General features: G+C 42.0%; 1 protein-coding gene and 1 long non-coding RNA gene across 8 annotated transcripts in view; one reads left to right on the top strand and one right to left on the bottom strand.

The window, feature by feature from the left end:
* LOC116693497 (uncharacterized) overlaps positions 1-8,292 on the top strand; it is a 17,527-nt gene extending 9,235 nt beyond the window's left edge. The window contains exons 2-3 of the long non-coding RNA XR_004332933.1: positions 5,875-5,884; positions 8,282-8,292. This is a non-coding gene — a long non-coding RNA (uncharacterized LOC116693497). The remainder of the gene's footprint in view (positions 1-5,874; positions 5,885-8,281) is intronic.
* The window catches only part of LOC116693423 (protein NDRG4), a 79,331-nt gene that overhangs the window by 30,262 nt on the left and 28,368 nt on the right, over positions 1-20,701 (bottom strand). For 3 of the 7 annotated variants that reach the window (XM_032522401.1, XM_032522398.1, XM_032522400.1), the window contains 2 exons: positions 7,660-7,750; positions 3,695-3,853 (listed from right to left, as the gene is read on the bottom strand). In XM_032522401.1, coding sequence (XP_032378292.1) covers positions 3,695-3,853; positions 7,660-7,737 — 237 coding nt within the window. In that variant the 5' untranslated portion in view covers positions 7,738-7,750. The remainder of the gene's footprint in view (positions 1-3,694; positions 3,854-7,659; positions 7,751-20,701) is intronic. The other 4 variants (XM_032522402.1, XM_032522399.1, XM_032522404.1 and 1 more) reach the window with 2 other exon arrangements.

Below are 20,701 nucleotides of genomic sequence, written 5' to 3'. Positions count from 1 at the left end.
CCATCAGTCACTTAGACACAGAACATGGGAACATAGGGTCCGGGTTGACAAAAACGGTAGTTACCCTTTAAGATCTAATTCCTGCTCTGCTGCCTTTGTAAAAACTTAGAACAGAGCAGGAACATCTGGAAATCGATGAAGATTAAAATAAAGGACATGCACATGAGGTTAGACACCACCAGTCAGAACCGTCACACAGTTATCACTCCTCTGTGACACATGCACAAATAGAACGTACTATTATTTGTGATATTGCTGAAAGAAAGTATGACAGGATTAAAGATGGATACTGTACAGAACTACAAAGTAAAAAAGAAAAGAAAAGGAATAGCGGTGGATTAAGAAAGGGGGAAAAGAGTGAAGACAGTCACGTTTGAAGTGATTAGCAGTGATGACTGGAAAAAGAAAGGACAGGAGTGGCACTCCAGAGTGAACAAAGTCAGATCAGGGACACACCTAAAGAGAGAGAGAACAACAGGACCTGAAGCTGCCCTATGGGGAGAATAGATGTCAAATAATACTGAATGACCCAAAGGGCTGGGCGATATGGAGAAAATCAAATATCCCAATATTTTTGGAAAAGAATACAGTGATTTTGATATTGCAGCTATATTGTTGGGTTAATAATCGGTGCTTTCTCAAAATATTTCCACAATGAGATCTTGGAGAATACTGTATCGATACTCAGACGCCAAGTATCAATGTATTATTATAAATGTCTGCTTGACAATCCCATTTTTCAACAATAAAACAGAAAATGTTATCTTTTTAGATACTCCAAACTATATTCTGAAGGTTCTTAGAGAAGGGTTTGTTCAGATCTCATTCAGAGCCTGATTTACAGTGCTGCTCATAACTTTATGAATCCATGCTAAAGTTGACTAAAAAGAGGAATAAAAAAATCATCTTTTGGATATTGATCTTAATGCCTTAATTCAAAAAATGAGGAAACATCCAACCTTTAAAGACACCAATCTTCCTTGTGAATGAATAATGTTTCATAAATAAATAAATGTTCTTCCTTAAAGTAGAGGGGGCATAAATATACCCCCCGCCCGAGTAAAAATACAGGGGGCATAAATATACCCCCCCCCCCTGTAAAAATACAGGGGACATAAGTATAACACCCCCTATGTTAAAATACAGGGGCATAAGATACACCCCCCTATGTAAATACAGGGCTAAGTATACACCCCCTATGTTAAAATAAGGGGGCATAAATATAACCCCCCCCCTGTAAAATACAGGGGGCATAAGTATACACCCCCCTATGTTAAAATACAGGGGCAAAAAGTACACCCCCCTATGTTAAAATACAGGGGCATAAGTATACACCCCCTATGTTAAAATACAGGGGCATAAGATACACACCCCTATATTAAATACAGGTGCATAAGTATCACCCCCCTATATTAAAATACAGGGGCATAAGTATACACCCCCTATATTAAAATACAGGGGCATAAGTATACACCCCCCATGTTAAAATACAGGGGCATAAGCATACACCCCCCATGTTAAAATACAGGGGGCACTCCATAATCAGAATATGGCGTTAACAACCATTAAAAAAACTATTTTTGCCACGTTTTTAGGAATACAATGTTACATAAATAAGGCCCAAATAGGCAAAGTTGGTTAAAATAAACATCTAAATGTGTATTTTGGATGTTTTTTTCCCCGAATAGTCTGAAAGAAGAGATGCTATGGAAGTAAAATAGCCCAAAAACTCAAAATTGAAAAAAGGAGGGTTTTGTCTGCAGTGTCTCCCGACGATATATAATCTCATATGTCAATGTTGATATAATATCGATGTATGGCCCAGCCCTAAGGATCTGATAACTTATCCAATATGCTGCTGTATCATCACCAGAGTGGGAGAACTCCCATACAAGGGATCTCAACAGAAAATGTGCAACTGACCGGGCAACTTCAGTCCCTGTGGATGCCATGCAGATGGATCATAGTGTTCAGTAGGGAATCAAAATGAGAGTTGACTGTATGGTGGTCGGACCAGCAGGTGGCAATCTTCCCCCGCCCTGGGATGCTGCATGTAGAGGATGTGCTGAGCTCAGTGAGAGGGGAGAGCACCGTGGACCTGCAACGTGTACTGGCTTAAACGTGTGGCATGTATTCTTGTGGTGCGTGTATTCTTTTGGCGTGTGTTCAAAATCAAAGCCTCCATTGCCCTACAAAGGCAAAAGACCTTAACTCGCTTGACTTTAAAGTTATTTAGTTTTCCAGCCAAATTGGGTAGGACACTGGTTTTGTTAAAATGTGGAACAGTTCTATCTGTGGATGGCTTCCTTAGCTATAGCCCAGAAAGTTTAAATTAACGAAAGATATATCTTTAGAAATAATATGCTGAGGACCCCTGTTGAAGACCACACGTGTCTACATGGCAGCAGTACAGTGGAATAATGTGTGTGTGAGTGTTTCATTAAGTGTGTTTAAAGTGGTCTTAAAGAAATGACACAGAGCAACATTTTATATTTTTTAACTCTACTTTTAAAAAGCATGTTGACATAGCAGCCCTGCCGTCTGCCATCATACTGGATGTGGGTCCTGTAGTCTTGATTAGAGGGGGAATTTTTCTGGACTTACGGGAGTCAATTTCCCCATTGGTAACATGATAGGGACAGAATGGAGCATAGAAATCAACAGATTAAATTAAAATATGACGCTGCAATGCGGTGATTGCTAGGCTACCATTTATAAGCATTTGGACTTTATTGTCGTTTCATACTCAACAATATTTAATGTCAGCCTATAGAACTTATTTGAAGTGTTATAAGGTGTTTTTTTTTTAAAATCACCATATCAAATCTAATCGAAACGCCCCATTGTGTACTAGAGAACGTCTCTGAGAGAGATTAAAAATGAATGCATAAAGAAGGTGAGTCCTGGTCCAGAGCCCAGTCTGTCCCGGTGACCCTACCGGCTGTGTGTTATGGAAGGCTGCACACACACACACACAGGGTGCTGAGAAGTGTGTGTTGCTGCAGTGATGTGTTTCTTCCCTCTCTCATGTCAAATACAAAGAGTATTGCTAGTTACTATTTTTAAGTCCATTTTGAATTCTTCTTGACTGCTTGTTCCACCGCTGCAAGTCACACAGTTATGTTTTACAATAGTAATATGTGTGTATGCGGAAACATTTTGTGCACATGGTGGGTGTTTCCTAGCAGTGATTAGCATCAGTTACCATTGGCCATGCGGGGGTGAATAGCATGGTCTTATACAGGCTTGCTTTGATGTGATGTCATCTTTTATCGTCTTTTTATAATCGTTATTTTCCCACTCTATCCCCCCTTTTAATTTAATTTTGTAATAAATAACATGTGTCTTTTGTCCTTTTTACTGTCTTTTAAAGGTGTTCCATCTTCTTTTTTCTCTGTTACAATGATGTGTGTATACTGTATGTGTCTTTGTGTATTTGCTGTTTTTTCTTCTGTCAAAGCACTTTGTAAACTATTGTTTGTAAAGGGGCTATTAATAGTTATTTTTAATGCTATTATAATTATTATTCCTTCCTATTTTACTATAACTGCTCAGCTGCACCCAGTTCATTCTCTGAGCTGTGTGTCCATGTTGTGTGTGTGTGTGTGTGTGTGTGTGTGTGTGTGTGTGTGTGTGTGTGCGTTTGATTCAGTGTGCTGGCAGTCAAGATGCTTCTGCTGGTTCTGGTAGTTACCGGGAGGACCCCGCTGGTCCGACGGCGGGTCTGGCGGAGCCAGTGCCGTGCCATGACATGCCAGCGGTGAGTGGGGCGGCTGGGGGGAGGAGGGGGGTTAAGGGGCGCGGGGCTGGCGGGGCGCGGTAACCCCCCTGACGCCTCCCCTCCTTTATCCTGCTGTGTGGCGAAAACAACAAACACAAGGTGGTTATTGGGTAACAACCGGGGGAGACAGAGCAGCAACATAAAGTCAATGAATATCATACAGCATTCATTTTCTGATGCAATGCTTATGGAGGTCTTCGAGGATGCACACAGGGAGCCTCAAAGCCAGGGGTGTCAAACCTAAGGCCCGCGGGCCACATCTAGCCCCACCCAGATCAATTTAGGGTCACAATGAGTTTTGGTCCACCAAAGCCTTGTCGCTGTATTTGTCACTTATTCTGACGTTTTTGTTGCTTTTTGTCACTTTTTTCCACTTTCTACTCACTTTTTCTATGAAGGCTACCAAACGTCTTTGCTGACTTTTTTAGAGCTTTATGTCAACCAAACTGTTTGTGAGAAGACTTTTTATAAGACATGCAAGAACAAGTTCAAAGATATTTGACTTTTTCGTTGTCAATAAACTTTACATGTCCTTCCCTTCAGATGTGATTTTCTTTTCCAGTGTGGCCCCCTGGGAAGTTGAGTTTGACGCCCCTGCTCAAAGCCAGGCTCACACCTGAAGGCACCTCGCCTTCCTTTGGTAGGAACTGGCTGTGGATGGAGACCTGCTGGATGAAACTGTGAACATGCAACTCTAAACCAGAACCATGCTGCATTCAAGTCACATGGGAAACACTGTAAATATAAGTTTCAGAGTAGAAAAAGGCTGCAGCTGGATGTTTCTTTCAGGGCCATAGCACAGGATCTTAGACATAGTGACACTCACAGTCCGTAGAATGAGATTCACAGTTGAACTTCTGTTTTTCCCATTTCAAATTGCTCAATTTGTGCTTCACCTTCAGAGGTTGGTTTTGGGAGAGTTTGTTGCTTTTTACATTTTAAAGGTTTTGGTTGCTTTTTTTTTAAACTTTTTACAAGGTTGAGCTGAGATGATGATATCATTAAACACACAGCTGGTTGGATCCTTTACACTTTCTACAATGGGAGGAGAGTTCTGCATTGAGTATTTCTACTATTAATACTTTGAGTACATTTTCCTCATGATACTTACATATGTTAACTTAAGTTACATTTTCCATGCAGAACTTTTACTTGACTCTTGGAGTATTTCTACAGTGTGGTATAATTCTTCCGCCGTCCGTGGCCTAGTTTATTATATTTATTTATTCATAAGCAGCGAGTGGTATGAGGCGGGCCTAATGACCTGTTGCTAGCCCAGCTGATCAATAGCGTAATTAGTCATTCACATTGATGCAGAACATTTTACGGCTACTTCTATTAACCCTTGTGTTGTCCTCCCGGCTTAAAAAATAATGTGACACTTTTATTCAACATTCTTTTGAATTTTTTTCAGGCTTTTCAGATGTTGTTGTTGCATTTAATTTTTTTCACAGTGTTTTTTGATGCCGTTTCATATTTGTGTTTGAGTAATTGTAATTTTTTCTGACATTTTTGTCACTTGTGCTTACGTTTTTTATCCACTAACACCAAATTGTAGTTTTACACACCTAATTGATATGAAATCATACCTAATTTCTTTGTTTAAAAAGCAGAAATGTGCTAAAATGTTGAATAAAACTCCCATAATTCAATGAAAATAGTCAACGGATCTTTCATTTTACTTGTGAAGAGCATTGTAAGGAACCATCTGCGTTATTATTGGTTGAAAGATACATATATTTCCAAAATAGAAACTTTGAAAATGGGTCAAATTTGACCCAAGGACATCACAAGGTCTTCAGAGTGAAGAGACGCTGAGACACTGTGTCTCCTGGCTCATGGCTAACACGCTTCATCTGCAGAAATGAGACGCTCGTCAGGAGCAGAAGAATGGGCCAGTCTGGTTTATGGTTTGTTCCATATGTTGTTTTCAAGCTGTTCTGGCCAGTAATCATCTCGCTGCCTGTTTGCTTTCCACTACAAAGACAACAGCATTTGCATAATTGGCTTTTTAGAATGGAGCACACTTCACCTACATGTGTTCTTCTCCATTCATTATAACAGGTTAGAATATCACTTTTATGTCATTTTAGTTTAGTTTTAGTGTTTGCTATTTCAGGTTTTTGCTATTTCATTTTCTTTATATTTGATTAAGGTTTAGTTCTGTGTTTGTTTCTACTGAGGATGGAGGTCTTCACTGCTTCATCTCTGTGTTAGTTTAGACACAATTCTGATAGTTGGTGGTGGGGGGGGGGGTCCTGGGTCCGACCCCTTTGTGCACAGTGCCGTTTCATGTCTAGTTGGTTCAGTTCTGGTTCAGTGTCACACTGAGAGTTGGCAGAAATTCATGTTCTCACAGTTTTTTTGGTAATGTTATGTTCAAGCTGAAAACTGATTTTTTTTTAACTTGGCCATATAGTGTCAGTTTAGTTTAAGTTTTTCTTGAAAGTTTAAGTTTTTATTTAGTTTCAGTTTACTAAAAATATTTCCCGCTGCTTATTTTCCTTTTGGTTAATAATAATAATAATAATCCTGCTCCATTCACACGGCCTGGCAGAGTCATAAGCAGGGCCACACAACGCAGCATTCCACAGAATGTTCCACAGATTTTTCGCGGACTTTCAACAAATTCATTTAAAATATAAAAATAAAAATCTGTTCGCTATATTTTGCAGGTCACCCCTCAAAACAAAAACCAAAAAAATCTGCAGATTACTTTTACGTCTGGTAACAACTAACACATCTCACTGAGCACTGGCTGTGTTTTTTCAGGCGTGATTCTTGCCTCTTCATGGCACTTTTCTGTCAAGCTGATCCGGAACATCTCCACTATTTCCATCATTTCTGCAACGAGTGGCTCTCAAACACTGGAGAGCCCGATACCGCGGCAGCCTGTTGCTGAGATAATGAATAGGTGGCTTTATGTAACCGTGCACTGCCTAGTCTCTGTCTTTGCTTTCCTCTTCAGCTCTGCATCTCTCCATTGATGTCATATTCATCTACCAACCCTCCATATGCTGGCCCAGGGTTGCCTTGGACCATCTCTTAGTAATGCTGCTGTAGGTTAGACTACTGGGGGACTTCCTTTGACACTCTGACCCCCCCTCTCCTCCTCTCTTTCTCCATCTGTGTGCATTCATGTCCCATTACTACGTGTTACTAACTTAGCCTCTTCCCCGGAGTCCTTTTGTTTTCTGGCCTCGCAGATTTCCTTGGATTGTGGTTGCACCTGGATAGTGTCTACTGTTATTTCTAGTCATAGTTATATTATCTTTGTTGTCACTATAATTGCTCCTATCCAATACACCAAATGCCTTGATTAATATGAATCATATTTCCGTATGTGTGTATCTGTGTCTCTGTGTCCCAGTCGGCAGCGGCAGATGGCCGCCCACCAAGGGGTCTGTCCCAGGTTTCTGTCTCTTTAAAGGAAGTTTTTCCTTGCCACTGTTGCACCAAATGCATTGCATTGCTCATGGGGGGAATTGTTGTGTTGTGAAAATGATAGAGTGTGGTCTAGACCTACTCTGATCCATAAAATGTCTGTGAAGTGTCCTGCAATAACTCCTATTATAAAACTGAATTGGATTTTGTTCTCCACCACTCTCTCTCAGCTTAAATGAGCTCTCAACTTTTCATAGTCTTGTTATCACAATGTCATGGTTGGATGGAGTTCATTAATTTCCTTCTCCGCTGGTAAACAAGCCCATTGTCTAATTATGAGCCATCACAGCTAATGAGCACAAACATCTCAGTCTTAATACACCAAGAGTTTCACAACGGTTCATCCTGCACATACTAAACAGCGTGTGAGCGCCCAGAAGGAGGGCTGGTTTCACAGAGGACACCCACACGGTAAATAAAGCAGGCGGACTGACCATGTCGGAGTCCATTCCTCGCTGCTCCGGCAACAGGGGCTTCTCCTCGGTGAACTGCTGCTCCTTCATCCCCGCCATCCTGGACAGCAACCTGCAATCACCATGGCAACATGCACACACATACATCTAGGGTTACACCATTATTTCATTATGCAGAATACTTTCTGTTTGACCTTAAATGAGACATTTGCATGTGCATCGCTAGCAGTGTGATACGGGATGATGGCCTTTGTGATTCGATGGAATGAAAAACAGTCCTCACTGGGGTAATTTCACAAATCCACATGGTGAAATTATGGAAGGACTCAGATCGCTGATTAAAGGTTGTACTCAATGGAAATAATGTGAGCAGCTGATAGATGAGGAGCTGATTGGAAACAGAGAAGATGGGAATTAGTTTTGCTGCAAACTTGATTTATTAGGAATTCTGCACAAAACATAAACCATTACAATATTATCAGAATATGAAAAGTAAAAACAGGACCAGTGATGCTTTAGATTCGAGCTGTAGGTAAATCCTTTCCAAGCGGACATTTTTTCCGTGGAGTTTTCATTACGCTACAGATTGGTTAGATACAGTTTCGACCGACACTCTACAATTCCTCCTTCAATGTGAAGTAAGAGAGATGGATGTAACTGATGATGTCACTGACCCAAATCCGTCAGGGCTTGCAACACCTTGACAATGGCATCAACCCACACTCCATCTCTCTGTCTCTTCCCTTCCGTCTCGTTCCACCCTTTGCTCTTTCTCCATCCTCATTTGCCCTCCGTCTCATCTCTCTGGTAGTAGTTTTTATCCGACTCCCTTACCGAGACAAAGCCAGAGGCCACTTCCAGTAGTTCCCTGCAGCTGATGAAGAGTGTCAGAGACACTACTTACAAATGAAAATCCATCCTATATGAAATGATCCATATCAGCCCTGGACAGAATTTTACAGTAAACATTAGCAACTCTCCAACTCTGAGTAGTTTCCTGTCTGTTTGTGACGTGGGCTCCGCCACGGCCGCGCCTCTTTAGGAGACCAGGTCCTGAGAGTGTTGATTCCAACGGGAGAAGAACACAGATTATAACCCATCCTTACGCCCCATAGGCAACAAAGTAAAAATTGGACCCACTCTTCAGAAGCCACATATCTTCCGAACATTCTGACACTAAAATGGAAATTTTCAGACGGACACGTCAGGAGAAAATGAACTTTGTTTGAGACCAGGACCGAACTCTCGCGAGATCTGGCAACACAGAGAAGCTAACGCCAGCTTTTGTTCGTGAACGCCCTAAAAAAACTGATCTCTGTGATGCTAAATATGTCTTTTAGCTGCATAAACATCTAATGTTTGCAAAATAAAATGTTAATACATTTTAATATAAGCTTCATCCAATTCCATACATGTTTCAACCCAGGCCACGCCCCTTTAGGAGAAAGGAAGTCAGAATCAGATTTATTGGCCAAGTAAACTTACAAACACAAGGAATCTGACTTTGGTAGGTGGTAACTCTATATCATCAGCGCTGCTTTAAATGAGCTTAGTGTTACTCTGTGCCCCCCCCCCCAAGCTTTAATATGAGGCTGGCAAGGAAGTGAATAATACGGTGATATGATCATGCAATCAATACAGATATTTCAAAAAAACATTAAAACCAAGCATTGATGATGATGAAGACTGATTAGCAGACATGCTATTATGACTGGATGTACCAATTGATACTTTACAGTAAGGAGCTCTCCTGATGACTCTGTCCTATCAGTGTGGTTCTAATGAAAGAAGTAGTGAAGGAATTAAGGATCTTTGAAGTAATACTCCACTGCAAAGCTAATATGTGACTTCTCTGTGCCACTGGCATCAAGACAAAGGGTGTGTGTGTGTGTGTGTGTGTCTATAATGGTGCAAATACCTCTAAAGTACTCAAATCCACCTGAGAGCTTTGTTCATGCATCCAAGGCTTTTTTAAATGTTGGTGCAAACAGCTGCTGGAAAAGGAAATATGTCTGGAAATAACGCATTAGATAGCTGTGAGACTGAACCTAAACCAGTGAAGTTGTGGGCCGTAAAACCCAAACGATGAGGAAAGATGGTGAAATGCTCTGTGGAGCTGAGGGGCCTGCAGGCCTGGTAATAACACTAGGAGGTACATATACTGTACATATTCATTTTAGAGATTTGATTACTATTTTATTCATAAATTACGTTACTTTTGTGAACCCAAGACATTTGTGAATTCATCTCATGCACCAAAACAAGTGTAGGTTTGTTTTCACAAGAGGTTTGAAAAATTTCATTCCAACATTTTGATATGAAACAGATGGGGATTAAGTCAAATACAGTACCTTTAAAAGATGAATTACTTTTATTATTATTTTTAAACGCCCTTCGACCTCACAGGGTTAATAGTAAGTGTCCTGGCTGTGTTAATCACTGGGGACGGGAAGCTTTGGCTTATTACAGTATAGTAGAGTATACAGTATAGTATAGTAACAGTTTTTAGCATTTAATGTCATTCATAATTAAACTGTGGGATATTCACCCAACACATTTGGGGTAACTCTGGGTAAACCCATTCTTCTCTCCAGGAAGGAGGTCCAGAAATACACCAGGAACCGCTAGATAGACGTGGAGACAGGCACGCATTCCATTCAAACCTAATGATGTTGTTTTTCTCTTCCTGCTCTCTCCCCCCCATTGGGACCAGTTTATTAAGTGGGTGAATGTGACCTTTCTGAGGCCGCTGGACCGGAGCCACGAAGGGAACAGGGACCAAACAACACCTCCTCTCTTCGTCCTGCTCCCTTTACTTTATAGCTGCATTTCTGGTGTTTTCCTCCATCATCATCATTTATCTTCTTATTAAAATAATAAATCACTGACATGTTTATTTGAGCCAAGTTATTTCCTATTCTGTATTTCTGATTGACATTAATGCTTTTTTACAGTTGCTGTACGAACACCTCCGGAAAAGGGGGGTCACATGACCCGGTTACTCAAGATAATCTACAGACCTGGCTGTGATACATTTTTTGTAGGAACTATTTTATTTTTTTCCAACCTACACCCGCCATCTGCATCACGGCGCAGAAAGAAGCATACGCAAAATACGTACAAAAATGTATGCACACCACAACGTATGATATAATACAAAATTCGGAGACTGCTAGCTGGTCACGTGACTCCAGGTGGTCACATGACGCCGGCTGGCTACGAGCTCCATGACGCCGAGCAGCAGTTGCTCGTGTTTTAAGCTGTTTCAGAGCTTCCTGAAGCCAGATGCAGACATCCGTTACATCAGTGGTTGGTGGTTCCGTTACCCGAGAATAAGGGACCGTGATCCGGGTACGAAGCACCACGAGATGCAGTCCTTTCGGTGGAAACTACAATTACATTAAATCCACAAAATATGAAAATTTGGCAGCAACGGAAGTTAAGATTAGGCACCAAATGACTAAGATTAGAAAGAAAAGATCATGGTTTGGATTAAAACTAAGTAAGCTACACTAAGGAACAGGCATGGAAAACGCTTACAAATTACAGTGCTTAACTTTTCATAGCTTTTTGAACAAATAGTTCATTAAACAAGCTGAGTCTTCAGTTTTCCTCATTTCTGTCGAGTTTGTCCATTATTTTGGATTTGGGGGTGAACTGTCCTTTTGAGTAAGATTTTAAGGCAGTATTTTCACCAGTGGGGGAAGAAGTATTCAGATCCTTTACTCAATAAAAGTTCTAATGCCACCCTGTAAGAATACTCTGTTAGAAGTAAAAGTCTTGCATGGGAAAAGTTACTTAAGTAAAAGTACTCAATGCAGAAAAATCATCACGTTATAGAAACTAGAAAAGATCCAAACTGTTCTGTCAACCAGCTAAGAGTGTCAAATGGTGTAATCATGTCAGCTGGAGCAAACCGTCGGTCTGTAGATGTTAAAACATTGTATTTTATAAATATTTATGAGTTTAGTGTTCAGAAACCTTACACGCTAATGTGTAAAATAACCAGTAACTAAAGTAACTAGTAATTAAAGTAACTAGTAACTAAAGCTATCAGATGAATGTGGAGGAGTAAAAAGTAAAATATTTCTCTCTGAAATGTAGCAGAGTAGAAGTAGAAAGTGGCATGAAAAGAAAAGTACATCAATATTTGGACTTAAGTACAGTACTTGAGTAAATGTACAGTATATTGTAGTATATTGTATATTTCTTATTGTATACTTCCTTACTTGCTGTTTTATTATGTAAGCTCTTTGAATTGCCCTTTTGCTATAATGTGCTGTACAAATAAAGCTGCCTTGCTTTTTCCTTGCCATTGATTTTCACAGTGTCATTAGTACTTTAAATAGTTTGTGAAGTACTCCACCCGCCCCCCCCCCCCCCCCCCCCCCCAGCTCCATTAGAACTCATTCCTCTTTATTAGAACAATAATTCACCTTACAGGAGGAAACCCAAACTGCAGAACTGCGAACATTGTGCATGCAGGCTGTTCTGTTACGAAGACTGTTGCACATTTACATATTAAGTTTGTTGTCGAGTTGCACAAAGGCTCACGTTATGAAAAGGACCTGGCGATGCACATTCCCATCACCATAGCAACTCGCTGTGCAGAAGGCGAGAGGGGAGAGGGAAGCTGCTCCGCTCCGCTCCCAGTCACATGTTGGATGTCATCGATGGTCCCAGTCAAATCAAACCCGTTACATAAGGACAATACGTCCAGCTCTCATCGTCAACATCTGGGTGGCTTATATTTTGTTAACTCTTGCTCCATGTTTTGATTGAGTCCTGTTTCCTTGTTATTTGTGCTGTTATTCCTGAACTCATCTTGGATGTTTCACTTGATTTACATCCTGTTATTATTTTGTTGTGTTTGTTTTCATGTGTCTTTGTTTAGCTTTGTTTCCTGTTTGAGTCTGATTTGTCCCTAGTCTTGCATTGCCAGACCTTCCTCCACAGCACTGCGGAGGAGGGTCTGGCTAGTCTACAGAGCATTCTGGGATGGGAGAAAAAGGTGCTCTGGTTTATTGGCATTTCTTTAAACCAATCACAATCATCTTGGGCGGGGCTAAACACATTTTTCCTATTGCCTCCCCTTTAAAATGTTAAATATACCGTCGTGATGTGAAATTGTCCTTATGCTTTGTGCAAAGGTCTGTGAGAACATAACCTGATTGGCAAACATGCAAATCTTCAGCACACGCCACCCACCCCCCACCGGGGGGTAGTCTAGTCCATCTTCAGGTCCCGCTGCACGTCGCGTGACCGAACACTCATGCCTTCATCGGGGGAAGTGAATATCTTCTAAGCCCGTGGGATGGATAGTGGAGCTTGGCGGAAACGCAGCGTCTGTGCTTGATTCAGCTCGCGCGGGCTGCCTATAGGTTCACGGAATCCCCTTGTCGCATGCACTCCAATCACCTCGGCAGTATAGTCTGGAAATATGCAGACTTTATGTGCACCAACATGAGGGACTGTTGGTCGAGCGAGCCGTTATATATCCTTTCTCCTGAAAGTGGGCCCGGGCGATGATTGTGCGGGAGTCTGGATACGAAGGACCAGAGGATCCGTCTACTGGCCTGGTGTAGACGAGCGATGGGCACGGTCAAAAATTACCGGCTTTGGGAAGTGAGTCTCGCCTAACAGCTTTGGAATGACAGCGCTTACAAATTACGTTGGATGTTCCCTTTCTCCTTCCTCGGGAATCCTACAAACTAACATGTTCGCCTTTGAGCGGCCCCTAAGTCATTGTTTGTCGGACGGAAAGCGTCTCACTTCTGTAGGCTGTGATTGCGTCTCCATAGCAAGCCACAGCGAGCAGTCGTGGTCTGTATACCTGTGCTAGACTACTGACATTTGGGGCGTTCGCCAGGGCTGTTGGAGACGACTGGGGAAGCTAGATTCTCACCAGTAAATTCGAAAGGGTGTTGATATCTGCAGGAATCGTATCTTCCTGATGTTTTTCAAGTCCTCCATGGGAGAGGCGTGTTGGTCACCAGCGGTGGTTACACTACGTAGCACACCACGATGCCGCTCAGCTAGCCTCGCATAGCGCCGTGTCTTCTATGTCTTTGGCTTTGGGATTAGCAAACAGTCGACATTCATGTCTTAAACGGTACGCAGGGACATAGAAACAGAAAACCGGGATGATCGATGTCGAGAAAACTGAGTTTAAGACGGCAAAATAAAACAATACAAGTTGAACGGCAGAGGAGCTCTCGCGGAGAGGACGTCTTACTCCATACGCTGCACGAGCGCCCCCCCCCCCCGAATTTATCGGTCTAATAGTTAAGTTAGCCAACAAAGGTGACTCAGGTGAGCAGGTAACGCACAGTAAGTCATGGTTGTGACAGCGGTTGTTGCCGTTCATTTAACTGACATGAATTGACTGTCATGCAGCGGCGACAGTTAAGTTCAGGCACTTAGAGGACTCGTTAAGGTAGAAAATAGTTGTGGTTGTGTGGAAACACCGGTTTTCCTCTAAGTAGTACTACCGGGACGCGGACAACCCTAACAGGGTTCTTTTCTAGAAATGCCTTGTGTGTCTTTTATGGATTTTTAATTGTGACACTGGGGCATTTTCGATTATCCTTCCAGAAGAGCGGCAGGGAGCTGTGGAGGGTGACCTTTTATATAAAGTTTTTATACTGCCGCTGACCGCCCTGTCCAGTGATTCCTATAACCTGCTTTGATATCTGGGTCCCTTTATGGCTTTAAATAACCAAATCATATTTTTAAGGAGGTTTTAAGTGGTCCCTTGTGCGCTGCGTTTTACACCCTAACCTGTGACAGTCCTGTGTTTGGACCCATCCACCCCCCCCCAAACCAACCTCCCTGTGTGGATTTTGGTCTTTAATACTATGCTGCCAAAATTGTTCTGTGATCATGGAATATGCTTCCCATTGAAATACATTACTTCAAAAATTCGTAATCAAAACAGGAAAATAATGACAGAAACGTGATCTGTACACAAATCAATAGATTAAATAAGGTGACCCTTTCACAAACTGCCTTAGAACTGGCCAATCACTAACATTGTGTTGTCTTTCTACTTTTAGTTTTATATTTCAATGTGTCTTTGAAAAGCATATCTAGGGCTTTTTTTTCACTGCACTTGGTCAGCTTATGTGCTGTAGAAAGAAACTTACTTGCTATATCTTTATGTATTGTAGCCTATATTTGTTTGCTGCATATCAAAGTTCTGAATGTGAGCATAGCCCTTTGATTTGTCCTGCCCTGTGAAAGATGAGTAATTATCAAAGACAATACAACAGGAGTCATATAACCCTACATGAATTGAAGGAGGAGGAAAACAAACACAAAGAGAAAAGGTTACTATGGTGCAACTATGAGGTGTAATTTGACAAGATGGCAGTACGTGTGAATGGAGAACAACATGTTCTCAAAGTGTGTAATTAAAGCAGGAGAGCAGGGACACCCATTTTAAATGTATCACTCATTGAATGGGCATTTCAGATTCTAAGCCTATAGATTTGAGTTGAAAGGGGCCTGCTACACCTACTACGAGGTTTAGAAGGTGTAATCATCTATTTGTAAGGTTACGATCGCCATTTGTGCCGTAAGGACCCTTGGTGTCAATTTTCTAACGCTTGGGAGTCAATCAAACAAAGCAACATATACCTTGGTTAGGTTTAGGCAACAAAACTACTGAGGTTTAGTAAAAGATTTGGTTTGGGTTGAAATTCTGTTATGGCATTAGTTGACATTATGTAAGAAAGCAACACAAAATTAACATTTGGTTTAACATATGACGCTAACACCATCTCCCAGATGAAGGTAAGGTTTTGTCTGAGCCATCCTCCACCTCAACCTTCCTATGCGAATTTCAGTCTTTTAAAGAGTCCCTCTAATAATCATTTTCAGCATCATATTTGTACTCTTAGAAAGTTTATATGCTTTGATATTTAAAGATTGATTTCAGCTCAGAATCAACCTTGATGACTAGAACTCTGGACTTGGCATTGGACTCAAACGCTGGTAATGGTGACTGATTTGAACTCTTCTTAGTTGACTCAGGCTTGGACTCTTACACTCTACTGGGGGACTCAAACTGACTGGATTTCTTTGGTGACACAGATTTGGACCGGACTCTAACAGTTGGGACTCGAGACTCAACATGAATTCGACTTGGACTCTTCTTTGGTGCGTGGAATTGAATCGAAGACTGGGGACTCCAGACTTGACTCTGACTTGACTGTTGGTGTCTCATGTCTATGGTAGTATAACTGATAAGGATGGTATTGGCTGATAACATTCACAGGGGTTGTCAGGGAGGGGAGAGCAGTAACACCAAATCCATTAGTTAAAACAATGAGAATGCATTTGCAATGATAGTATTCATGCTATGTGCCAGCTCTCATAAGATGGTGGGAAAATAGAGAAGGTGAGCCTGACTCCAAGCCAGACTACGCTTGGTTGTCATAGCAACTGTACGTCTGGGCAGAACTGGAAAAAAAAGCCAAGGAGCAAGAGAAAAGAAAGAGGACAGGTCCATTTTGTCTGCTCAACAAAATGCTGTAAAAGCAGACATTTTTCCCAAACAGAAACTAAAAAGCCACTTGTTCTGAGAGAAAGGGCTATTTTTTGGCAGTGTTCCTTAAGGAAAGAGTGGGACAAGAAAACAGGCCTGTAAATAACTCCTCACCCACTGGCACTTTGGCTGCCTGACCACAGTTGGTTGAGGGATAAAGAGAGGCTTTGAAGTTAGCTCTCCACTTGGTGAGTGCACTGTGATGGCCACATGTCTCAATGATCCATTCATCAGGTACAATACACATTCCTGAACGGAGGAGGTAAAATCAGTATAATATGTTCAAATATATTCCAATATATTGTACTGGGCATAAATTATATTACTGTAATTTAGTTTTTAATTTATACACTTTCTAAATTCAAGTGTGTTGGTTTACAATCTTCTAGTCTCACATGTTAGACCCCTTCCACAGCGCTGTATAAGAGGGTCTGGCGAGTCCACATAGTACTCTGTGATGGGAGAGAAAAACACGCTCTGCTTCATTGGCATTTCTTTAAACCAATCAAATAATAGTCTTAATATCATCTTGGTGGTGCTAAGCTCCAGACTGAGCCACGGTGCCTCTGCTAAATAGTTAAGGAAGTTGTTTTGGTGGAACATGTGACATTCAGAAGTAGTTTAGTCGTCAACAGAAAACTCAGATTGGACAGATAGTCTTAGCTAGCTGTCTGGATTTACCTGTAGAGATCTGAGGACCAGGTAACCATAGTCCTCAGATTGGACAGATAGTCTAGCTAGCTGTCTGGATTTACCCTGCAGAGACCTGAGGACCAGGGAAACCATAGTCCTCAGATTGGACAGTAGTCTAGCTAGCTGTCTGGATTTACCCTGCAGAGATCTGAGGACCAGGAACCATAGTCCTGAGATGGACAGATAGTCTAGCTAGCTGTCTGGATTTACCTGCAGAGATCTGAGGACCAGGACCATAGTCCTCAGATTGGACAGATAGTCTAGCGTAGCTGTCTGATTTACCTGTCAGAGATCAAGGACAGGTAACCATAGTCCTCAGATTGGAAATAGTCTAGCTAGCTGTCTGGATTACCCTGCAGAGACTAGGACCCGACCATATGTCCTCAGATTGGAGTAGTTAGTAGTGTCTGGATTTACCTGGTCTTAGAGGTTAGAATACATTCAAAGAAAGCGGAAGTAAAGGGTCATGTGGCGGAGATATACCGCGACACCTGAACAATCCTGGAAGTGGAACGTATGTTATAACTAAAAATCTCTTCACCACACTGACCTACCAAAAAAGTGAGTTTCATAGCAATCCCAAAAAAAAAACATATTAAATAATTTTATGGGGACATCATGGGGAGTCTTTAAGATACTTTTAGGAGGTTTATTGAGTGGAACCTAGGGGTCGACAAGTTTGTCATTTGAAAATGAAGAACAGAAGAGTATGTTGAGTGGAAAATCTTACTTGATGTGTTACTAGACAAACACGTCCCAGAGTCACCAAAATGATTAGGAATCATCCTCTGGGGAACAAAGGCCAAATTTCTTCCCACTCAAACAGTCATGTTGAGCCGTCTTGCTGCAGTATAAAGGGTTCAGCAGACAAAATTATTAACAGGCTGTCTGAACAATTTCAATGCTCACAAATTCACAACTTGTGTACAAAGACTAGTAAGGAGACACACAATCACATAAAAGTCCTTAACTACATGTGAAGTAACATCTCGTTACAATAAAAAACAACCACTTCACCATGGGTGAAAGGCAAAGTTAGACACCAGACAAGGCATTAAAGCAGAGGAGGACAGCACCGGTGTCTTTCCACTGGCAGCAAGGGCATAATGGGACCAAATATAGCCAGTGTAATGCAACGGTAATGATTTCACAACCAGCTGTCTTACATAAGCATGTCAGAGTGAATGAGATAGCCAGAAAGAGGGGATGAGACAGGATGAAATGAGTCTGCTCTGTATTTTCCCATCAAAGAGGTGTGATCAACGGGCATAGTTCAAGCTCTGATGCAATTGGAAAGTCCTTCAACCAATCAGACCAACGATCTGGGTGACGTACGGCACAAATAGGTTGCTGCGCTTCGGTGGCCGCTATGTTGAATCTAAACAAAAAGCGCTTGCCGTCGCTCTCTACGTCATGTGTTAAACGCACCAATAGCGCGCCAGGTGGTTAAGCAGTTTGTGATTGGTTCCCCCAGATTTGTAACAGAAGCCGGGTAGATAATGTACAGGTTTCCAGCCTGAGCTGCAGGGCAGAATCAAATCCACGGGAGATCTAGCTGGGTTTACCCCGCCTGGCATGAAGGAGAGAGTGTGACATTAGCAGTTACCGACATACTGTGAATGGCAAGAAGAAAAAGACAAAAGACAGCCGAAGACAGCTAGAATAAGGGATAGAAGGAGGGGAGACAGAGAGGAGGTGCACAGGGAAAGAGTTGGGAAAAAAACAGTCAAATAAGAGAAAATAACACAGTTTGTGAACGAGCTGCCATTGAGGTCGGTTTTGACAGTCCATGTGGCGCGTTCGTCCAATCAGCTGCAGCTAGCGGGTGTAGGAGGGTGTAAACAGTTTTCTTTGTGTGTCAGTGTAGAGAAACTGATAGCAAGCATACGAGCGTGCAATACTGGGAAGCAGGGTGACCCAATCCTGAAAACACAGACATGGAACACGTACCATACAAGGAGAGTGAATATTGAATTACATTCATCCGGTACCTTGATCATGACACAAAAATGAGGATGTTATTCTGAGTCTGCTGGATATCATTAAAGCAATCTCAAATATTATAATCAATCAGCAATCAATGTGAAAGGTCAGTAAAAAATTAAAGGCCAAAATCAAATAAAAACTAAAATTAAATAAATGTTTAGCTGATTTCAGAAAGATTTCCTAAGATTGTGTTACTATGTGTGTGTATGCAGTGACTAATAGCACATAAACATATTGTATAGGTGGGATCATGTATGAGTTTGGTAATTAAGTTTTGTGCTGAGGGATCAATAACCACACAAGCCTTAGGGAGACAATGTTCTCAAAGTAATGCACATTTAGAGAAAACCACTATGATGTACACAGATGGTCCTAGAGGCGACATGTAAATCATTGAGGTGATTATGTAAGAAACCCAAGGAGGGTAGAAACAGGATTTATCAAAGTGAAATAATAATGAGGTTATCCTTAGGATGCTTGTGTGTTGTGTTCTTTTGAATCAGAAATAAGCTCAGTGCTTATTGCTGCGCTGTCTGTGGGCGGCGAGTGTTCATTTCTTGGATTATCCGACATGCGTTGGAATGTGTGTAGGTGGCGCTCTCTCTTGTTGTTCAGCCGTCTGGGCTGTGACTGCTGCCGTTACCCATCCAGGGCTCCTTGTGATTCTAGCTTAAGACAATTCTCAGACTGGATATTGCAATTTGAGTTGATCTTCCTGAGGCTGTCTCCAATGTCCGTCGCAAGTGTGCACTTCCATTTAAAATAAGGCTGCTTTTTGGAATTGTGTCGGAATCCTCAATTTGGTGAGACAAATGGTAAAGGATATTTCCCTAAAAATCCTCCTCCTGACATTCTGCCCCCTCTCACTTTGGAAATGATGATTATGTCCCTGACGTGACGTGTTGTTGTAATTAGCACGCAGCAGGTCAGGGCCAGGGAAGTCTATATCCTCAACCTTCCACTTCGGGATTGTCTCGTTGCCGCTGGCGTATGTCCTTATTTTTGAATGGATGTCTGTCACCGTCCTCTGTCTCTGTGTTGGCGTTCTAACCTCTGGTGGATTTCTGAGGACTATGGTTACCTGGTCCTCAGATCTCTGCAGGGTAAATCCAGACAGCTAGCTAGACTATCTGTCCAATCGGGACTATGGTTATCTGGTCCTCAGGTCTCTGCAGGGTAAATCCAGACAGCTAGCTAGACTATCTGTCCAATCTGCGGACTATGGTATCTGGTCCTCAGGTCTCTGCAGGTAAATCCAGACAGCTAGCTAGACTATCTGTCCAATCTGAGGACTATGGTTACCTGGTCCTCAGATTCTCGAGGGTAAATCAGACAGCTAGCTAGACTATCTGTCCAATCTGAGGACTATGGTTATCTGGTCCTCAGGTCTCTGCAGGGTAAATCCAGACAGCAGCTAGACTATCTGTCCAATCTGAGGACTATGGTTACCTGGTCCTCGGATCTCTGCAGGGTAAATCCAGACAGTTAGCTAGACTATCTGTCCAATCTGAGGACTATGGTTACCTGGTCCTCAGGTCTCTGCAGGGTAAATCCAGACAGCAGCTAGACTATCTGTCCAATCTGAGGATATGGTTACCTGGTCCTCAGATCTCTGCAGGGAAATCCAGACAGCTAGCTAGACTATCTGCCAATCTGAGGACTATGGTTACGGTCCTCAGATCTCTGCAGGGTAAATCCAGACAGCTAGCTAGACTGTCTGTCCAATCTAAGTTTTCTGTTGATGACTAAAACTACTTCTGAACGTACACATGTTCCACCAGAACTAGTTCCTTCCTGAGACTATTTAGCAGAGGCACCGGGCTCAGTCTGGAGCTG

This window comes from Etheostoma spectabile, chromosome 8 (assembly GCF_008692095.1).
Source record: "Etheostoma spectabile isolate EspeVRDwgs_2016 chromosome 8, UIUC_Espe_1.0, whole genome shotgun sequence".
Lineage (NCBI taxonomy): Eukaryota > Metazoa > Chordata > Actinopteri > Perciformes > Percidae > Etheostoma > Etheostoma spectabile.
This window is presented reverse-complemented; position numbering and strand designations above follow the sequence as displayed.